The 8,712-nt window shown below is 46.2% G+C and overlaps 1 protein-coding gene across 1 annotated transcript; it reads right to left on the bottom strand.

Moving 5' to 3' along the window:
• LOC145530552 (uterine milk protein-like) lies at nt 1-7,978 on the bottom strand. The gene is made up of 4 exons (XM_081552092.1): nt 7,345-7,978; nt 4,438-4,705; nt 2,483-2,630; nt 1-270 (listed from the first exon to the last, which is right to left on the bottom strand). The coding sequence occupies exons 1-4, from the start codon at nt 7,976-7,978 to the stop codon at nt 64-66; spliced, it is 1,257 nt and encodes a 418-aa protein (XP_081408218.1). The 3' UTR covers nt 1-63.
• Nucleotides 7,979-8,712: the final 734 nt, after the last annotated feature.

The following is an 8,712-nucleotide window of genomic DNA, read 5'->3' as shown; positions in this document are numbered from 1 at the left end:
TGAATTGTACTCATTTTATTCATGGCCCTCTAAGTTCCTGTGCTGCACAGCGTGGCCCCGCCTCTAGTCAATATGGGGGTTGAGGACTTTGCCCACAAAGAGGTCTGTTTGAGTCATCTCATCCTCCACAAACAGCAAGAAGGGTCTGTTGACCTTTACGACCACGGGGACCTCCTTTGCGTTCATGGGGACTTTCAACATACTTGTGTGCATGGCGGTGTCTGTGGTTAAGCCATGCTCGCTCACCTCTATCTCAGCTTGATGCAGGACCTGGAAGACACAGATTCTGGGTTAGCCCCAGACCAAGCTGGCAGGAGTCGGGGTGGGGGTGGGGTGTGCCCAGCAATCTCCTATGGCCAAGATCAGGGGGCACCCTCCCCACAGCTGATGCCAGGTGAAGGAAGGCTGGCTTCCACTCCTGGAAAGCCACCAGCAGTTGAAGAAAGGCTAGCTTCCACTCCTGGAAAGCTGCCTTTGGCTCCCAGCAAACGAATTCGCCCTGGAATGTCAGATGTCCCCAAGAGGGGTCAATACTAGGGTTGGTGATTGTTAGGTTCAGACATCCTCAGGATTGGGCGGATGACTCAAGGAGTCTGTGCATTTAAAAGGGAGGAAAGGGGAATAAAACACAGAGGAAGGCTGGGTGGTCGGAAGGCTTAGAAAAAAATCCCGCAAAATAATTGAGAGAGAGTTCTTTCCAACACTTTTAGAAAAGGATGTGCAGGGAGCTAGATTTTCTTGTCTCCATCCAACCAAGGACAATTTGCCCTCTGAGAAAAAGCGCTTGTGCCAGGACACACATGACCACCGATCTGCAGGAGGCCCCGCTGGGGAACGTGGCCATGACATTGTTTGTATTGGATTATGAAGAGCTGAACATCTCCCAAACCCAGCATTCAGGGTACACCTGCCGAGTGGATTCTGTTAGTGGCTCAGATGGTAAAGAAGCTGCCTGCAGTGCAGGAGACCCGGGTTTGACCCCTGGGTTGGGAAGATCCCCTGGAGAAGGGCATGGCAACCCACTCCAATATTCTTGCCTGGGAAATCCCATTGATAAAGGAGCCTGGCAGGCTACAGTCTACAGGACTGCAAAAGAGTCGGACACGACTGAGCCACTAACACTTACTTATTTAGACCCACTGGGCCATGGAAAGCACAGCAGGCCCGTGGGGTCCCCACCTTGGAAACGCCATCTGATGTCTCTGAGCAGCAGGTCCCTCATCTCCCAGTTAAAGAACAGGGCCCCTGCCCTGCCGCCAACCCCCAGGTTCGTTGGGAGACTGAGCGAGAGAAACCGTGAGAAAGTGTTTTGTAGTTTGTCATGCTGCACCAGGATGAGAGACTGTGACTGCTGTTTACATTCTGGGCAAAGTGCTACAGGGCAGCCACAAGGCAGCCAGCGAGTTAGTGACCTTGGCGGAGTCATTGGAGGGCAACCCCTGTGTCCACCAGGGTGGGTAAAATTATCCCAGGAGTAGATGCTTCCTGGCATCCAGATGTCTAACTGGCATCTCTAGTTTCGCAGAGCTAGTCTCTGCCTGCCCGAGACCCACCCCTCCCTCATCTTTCCTGCCTCAGGCATTGGCTCCATTATTTCCCACTTTCCTAGCTCACAAATCCAACTCCCCTTCCCGCTCCCCAGCTCTGTCTAAAAAGCCCACAGCACCTTCTCATCACTGTTAACTCTCCCTTGAATGCCCTGTCTAACCGCCAATATCTCTCACCTGGGTTACCCACCAAATTTCCTACTGGGTCCCCTCTTCCTCCAGGGACACTGCCTGTCTTCCACATGGCAAAAAGCTATCTTTCATAAAACGCTCATGTCAGCCTTGGTGGTCTCCCATGTCGATCAAATAAAACCCCAGTCCTATCCAGGGCCTGGGAGACCCAAGTGATCCGGCTCTGCCTGACTTCTGCCCTCACCTCCTGCCAGACTCTGTCTCACTCATCACTCTAGCTGCCTGGGCTTTCTTGGGGTTCTTCAAAAATGTCAGGTTCACATCCCCTCCGGATACACTGGTTGGTCTCTTTGCCCAGAACACGAGTCCCGAGGCATATGCCCCCTTGCTCTCCCTTGGCCTTTACCCAGGACTTGGCATTAAGGCCAACCCAGCCCTTCTAATGCCTTCCCACTGCACCCCCAGCCTGCTGTTCCTGGTTTCTCTGCTTTCTTTTCTTCAGACGATGTATCGCGGGTGGACATAGAGCGTACAAGTCTGTGGGCATGCTCACTGCCCGCCCTGTCAATAGAACATAACAGCTATGAGAGTAAGATGTTGTCTGACTGGCCCATGACTTTACCCCCCCTCCCAGTGCCTCCAGGGCTTGAAGCAATGACCTTTCAGTGAATGAATGATGAAAGGACCCCCAAAGCCCAGGGATCTGGGCAGATAAGAGCTATAACTGCTGTGTTAAAAAACTGATTTTCAATCAGGGCTGTGGTGGATAATAAAACAGAGACCCTAGAAATTGCCCCACTCACCTCCAAATTAGGCAGGAGAGCCTTCAATGTGACATCCTTTGAAATTGCTGTGGTAGTCATCATATGTTTGGGGTCAATCTTGGGAAGCAGATGCTTTAAGTTTATCTTGGAGGAGATCTTGAACTTGGGCAAAACTAAGTGTACTAGTCTGTTGAGAATGAAAATGACAAGGAAGCTGAGCTATGTCTCTCTCCTGGGGTCCACGGGCTGCACCTTGCTTAGGCTGAAAGATCTTTTCCTAGTGAAAATGTAACAGAAGTGTTTGCTCTCAGTGCTTGCTTGGGGGTAAGATTAAAGATGCTGGGGTCTGAGCTGCAATGTTGAATTTCCAAGCAAACCACTAACTCAGAATACACTTTACTATTCAAATGATTCCCTTCGCAGGCTTTCTATACAAGGGAAGATGAGGGTCAGACCAAGGGCATCCAGCCCTGAGTCTTCCCTCTAACCCTCCACCTGGAAGCAGCAGTTAAACTGTGTGGTGACCCTAAACGTGCTGAGGGAGTTGGGGGACACGCGGTCCTCTTGCAGCAGGTAGAGCATAGGGGGTTTTCACAGGAGAGAAAGTTCCATCTCGGATGATAACCTTTGGAACAGAAAGGAGGACTCCTCCTTCTACAGATCAGCCACTCTGTAACTAAGAGAGAGTATTAGAAAGCGGTTGCAAAAAGTCAGATATGACTTAGCAACTGAACAAAACATTATAATGTGTAGTGCCAGCCCTCTCACCCAACAGTTTTGGTTGCTCACAAACCAATCCATCTTAGCCTGTGTCAATGTGGTGTTGAGCTTCTGATTGGATAGTGACCCACTCAGCTGGGTTCCTCCACTGCTGAATGCCCCCTGTCCCAACCAGGAATACTGTGGGATGCACAACTGTGGCAGAAAATGACAGATCCACTCTGCGGTGGCTCTCAACTGTAGGAGTAAATGCTATTTACAGATTTCTTCCCAATCTGCACATTTGTTGCCCAAAGACTGCTCCCCAACTCCTGCCAGTACGATCAGTGGGTCACTGAAGATCACACTTTCACTATGTAATTTATCGGCATTGATTGGAGCCTGGTGGACACGTTACTCAAGCTGGATTGATTCAATTCTCTCTTCCAGGAATATGTAATTGGAACTGAAAGATGCTCAATGTAGTGTGGGTGGGAGCATCTGATTGAACGGAAGAGAGTCATGTCTGTCCACAGTGTTCTCAGCTTGACATTTACTTCCTTAAGATCATTTCCTACTTAAGATCCCTGATGAACACTCCACCACTGAATTCTGTTATATACCCTACTCATTCTCTCATAGCTTTTCTACAATTTGAAGTTGTGTATTTGTTAGTTGACTTTCTACCTTTCCTACCAGACTGAAAATTTCATGAGAACAGAGATGTGTTTGGCTAATCATTGTATTCCCAGCACCAAGCAGTTTCTGGCATAGAATAGATGCTCAGAAAATACTTTGGGGGTGAGTTGATTGTGTATTAATGTGTGTGGGAAAGCTGGTTTGTTGAGCTGGAGAGGTAGAAACAAGGACTGTGCCAAGAGAGATGGTGTTCCAGGTGACTTTGCTGTCCCTTGTTCCAATCCTTCCTGAGACCTGGCTGTGTTTATTCCCTGAAATTCCATGTCATGTATTTTGTCAGTTTCATGAAATTCCCATGTAGCTTTCCAATAATTCTTCTCTGTATCCAACTTGATCTTTTACAAAGTGGGTTTCTGATATTGTACGTGTCACCAAAAGAACCATAATTAACAGTTTAAAGGGCTTCCGACTTGGTAATGGGATTCAGGCCACTATTCTCCCTGTTTGGTTTGTTTCATTTTCTACAAATATCCTAGGAAATAACTAGACGCCAAACTTGCCCACCATTGCCGCCCAAATAAGGCTTTTGCATAGAGGAAGTGAGGGCTGAGCAAAAATCTAATTCGAATCTAAAGCATTCCTTCAGAATAGCATACCTGAAGTCACTGGTTTTCTGAAGTTTAGCTCGCTTAGCAGTCATCTTTTTTAGAGCAGAGTCAAATTGTCCTGCATCTGGGAGCATGAGAATTAGGGACACATTTCCCTTGTAAGGCATCTTCACCATCGTAGCAAGTAGCTCCTCTGACCGGCTGTATATCATCCTTTCTGTCTTTCTCATCATGTCCACCTGCACTTTGGTTTGATCATTCACAAAGAAGTCCTCCTTCTGGGTAAGTTTGGCCTGAAAAGCTCTTTTAAAAATGCCTGGGAAAATCAGGAAAGAAAAGTCAAAGAGTGATCTGGTGGAAAAGTCATCAGCACCTTCATGTTTGGGACCCCAGAGGTGATCTGCTTGAGAAGGAAGCAGTCTGTTTAAGGTGACATCTTGACTCTAGTGAGCAGAATAGTTAAAATTCTAGACTGATGCAAAGGAAATAAAGGCAAACACATCATTTTCAAAAATAATCACCCTACAATTTCTTTAAATCTGTATTTCTCAAAAGATGTTTACCAAAATAACTGCCTCTGAAACTATAACACCATGAAAGGATTTTGTCATCAAATAATTTAGGAAGCATCGATCACAGCATCCCTTCTTTGAAAATTTCTACTGCATTTGAGTGTTTTGAGAGTTCAAAGAATGGTAAAGAAATCTATTTAAAATTTATTAAACTTGCTGTTTAGTAGAAGCTAACACAATATTGTAAAGCAATTATACTCCAAAAAAATTATTTAAAATAAAGCGTATTAATTTTATTCAAGGAGGTAAGCTTTTTATCAGAAAGGCACACACACCTCAGTACACATGCACATCCCTGTGTGAAATTCTGTTTTAAATAATGCAATTCCCAGTGGATTTTAAGAAAAATTCAAAGTACACAGCAGTTAAAAAAAGCATCCATTACCCAGAGTAATGGCCATCTGGTCTGGTCTGGAAAATCTCTACAAGTGTTAGTCTTGCTTCTGATTCTAGAGGCAGACTTGCGGTTCTCTCTGTTCTGTTGCTGCTACTTGCTTTCTAGACAGTGAAATGGATAAAGCTTTTGGAAAACTGTCGGAGGCTGGAGGGCTATAGTCCATGAGGTCGCAAAGAGTTGGACATGACTTAGTGACTAACCCACCACCACCAAGAGGGAATCATGCTGGAGAGTTCTCTGGAATATCCAGAGAAATGATCCCTCCAAAATCACTCATGTTGGGACTTCCCTGGCAGTCCAGTGGTTAAGACGCCCTGCTCCCAAAACAAGGGGCACAAGTTCAATCCCTGGTTGGGAAAATAAGATCCCTTAGGCCACATAGTGTGGTTAAAAAAAAAAAAAAGATAATTTGTGGAGCACTTTTTATGTCCCAGGTATGTAGTTTGGAACTGTGGGCCTAAATATGAATAACAGATGGCCCCAGTGGCTTCAGCAAGCATCCTATGCTGGGAAGCACTGTTTTGTGAGCAGTTCCCTCACTTTTCATGCACAGGACAAACACTATTCATGGCCTGGTAGAAACCCTGTTTAATCAGTAATAGAATATCCATGAATTGACTCATTTAAACCTAAAATTTCTTGCGCTTAAAAAATGTTCCAGGTACCATTCTACATACTGAGGTTAGAGCCATGAATAAAACAGAGAGCTGATTTATGTTTTAAGAAAACTGTTCTGGCCTTTTAACGGAGAAGTGGTTGGAGGCAGGCATGAATGGCAACAGAGTAATTAACTTTGGAAAGTCATCTAGGCAAGAGATAGCGTTGGCCTGGGCTAGAAACTTCTGGGCTAGGCTTCTCAGATGGTAAGAAGTCAACACATTCCAGGTCGACTCTGCGGGCAGAATCCATGTGACTTGATGTGTTCTTGGATCTGGAGGTTTTGTCTGGAGTCAGTGGGTAGATGGCACTGTGATTCTCTGAGATGAGGAGACACAGGGTGTTGGGGGTGGTGTCAGGTTAGGGGATTGTGTTTGGGGGTCTGTGAAACATCCCCCCAAAGGTATTAGAATCTGGACCTCAGGGGAGGTGGTCCGGGCCCCATCTAGAGATGAGGGAATAGAGTACAGATGGTATTTGAGGTCGTGAGCCCCGGTGAGGTGGGAGACACTTTTAGAAGTCAAGAGAAGAGAAAACAGCAAAGGAGACAAGAAACTAACGGGCTCTGGGATAAGAGGAAGGTGGGAGGAGTCCTTGGGCAGGGAAAACGGAAGGGGCGCCACCTTGAGGATGACGAGGGCACAACCATTTCTCCGCTATGAGGGAAGCGGGTGAGGAGAGGCGTGTGTGCCTCGGACAGCGCGTGGAGGACATCTCGCCTGACCTGCTTTCTTGTCCTCATTTGGGCAGTAGGAGAGGTCCCAGCTGAGCGTCAGTGGAAGAAGGAGACAGGTAATACTGAGCGGAGGGAGAGGATGTAAATAGATGCCAGCCAGGGGTGACTCTGAGGCCACCTGAAGAAATATTGGTGACGTCAAGATCTGAGACCAGGAATCCACACTGATATTTTAGACACCTGGTGTGTGACCCCGAGTTCCACACTGGACACAGCTGCAGAAAGCATCTCATCTCACACTAATCCGACCATACAAGACAAGCGAATTAGCCGATGTCCATGGCTCTGCAAAACATGATTTCTTTTTTTTCCCCTTTTTTTATCGGCGAGAGTGATCACCTTTTACTCCAAAATATCTTAAGCACCACAAACAAGATGACTGAGAGGATTAAGAGAAGAAACACTGAAAAATGCTAGACAACGCAGTGATATCAAAGTCAATTAAAAAGTTTTGGATCTACTGGTTTCTGAGAAAATGGGATATACTGACAAAAATTATAGGGTTTTTTTTTTTTTTTCTGACTTAAACCTGTTAGGAAATACAAGGGCAAAGATTACCCAAAACAGGAATTCATGCACTTAATAAGCCTCACCTTTGAAGAAAATGTGGTTGACAAGACATAGGATGGTCTCAGGGTTCAGGTCGGTGATTAAGTCTGTGATTTTCGTATGTGTTTTTTCAGCCACGTGGTGGCTGATGGCCTTCTTGGCTTTTTCTGTATCTGTAAAGTCAACCATCTGGATGTCCACTCCCTGCAGCTTGCTTACCTGCTGCAGAAGCATCTGGTTGACCATTTTGCTGTTGATAAAGAGAATGTCCTGGTGCTTCAGTTGCTTCTGCTTCACTAGCTCATGCCCCACGTGGACAAGACGCTGTATGCGCTTGTGCACATCCAACAGTTCGGGCTCAAGTTTCAGGTCCCCAGGGTGGTTGGTGCTCATTGTGGATCTGATTGCCAGGGAGAGAGTGGCCAGGGTGATGGTCATGGCCACGGGGGAGAAGATGATATTCTTTGTGGGATCTTCAATTATCAAAGCCTTGAACAATTCTTGGGTAAAAGCCTTAGGGTGAGCTTCCATCTTCTGGGAGAGAGCTGAAATTTTCTTTAATAAGACTACGTTCATGTGCTGTTGAGAGTGTTGTTGCTTTTCACAGAAGATGCTATTAAACAGACCACAGAGGATGAGGACTAGAGACAGGGCCAGATGCATTCTCCTGTGGGACATTTCTGTGGCAATCCAGAGCTGTTATTGGAAGGAAGCGGTATATGGCTGAATATTCTATGGAACATGTTCTCAATGCTGTAAGGGTTGAAAAAGGCTCATTTTATCTATCTGCAGCTCACCGGGGTGGGGTTGCTATTAGTCCTTGATTGGAAAATGCTAGCTAAGTCCAATGAGGAAGGTCTAATGAGGATTTTGGAACCTGAATTAAGACAAATTAAAGTGACCTGATTAAGAGGGATTTAGTTCTGCCCCTAGCCGACCCTGCAAGTGGGTCTTCTCCATTCACACTTTTTTTCTTCTTTTTTTAAGTACAGGGTTCATGACACAACCCTGAAAAGTGTGGAAAGGAAAGAAACAAGAGAAGAGAGAAGGAGCAAAGATTGCAGATTCAAACACCCACAGAGGTCTGGCCAGAAATATCCACATGGAAAGACAGCAAGTATGGTGAAATGAGGCTGGGACTGTGGAAAACGGACCAATGTGCCCAGGCTGAAGGGGCTGGCGTTACTTAGCTCCAGCTGTGACTAGGGTCAGTTCTGGGGCAGTGGTGCCGGGTGTCTTTTTTGTTGTTGTTGTTGATTTGTTTCTGAAGCATCTAAAAATCCAGATTTTAACATAAAAATTTAACCTTTCCAAAAGCAACTTGCTAGCAGCCCAAAGTCCAGATGCAGGCCTGCCAAATCTGACTTTAGAGATGCTGGTGTGATTTCTAAAGTGAATCCCGGGTGATGCTC

Source organism: Giraffa tippelskirchi, chromosome 12 (genome assembly GCF_054371585.1).
Source record: "Giraffa tippelskirchi isolate mGirTip1 chromosome 12, T2T-mGirTip1v1.2.pri, whole genome shotgun sequence".
NCBI lineage: Eukaryota > Metazoa > Chordata > Mammalia > Artiodactyla > Giraffidae > Giraffa > Giraffa tippelskirchi.
Note: the sequence above shows the minus strand (reverse complement) of the source record. Positions and strands in the feature narration are given on the sequence as shown.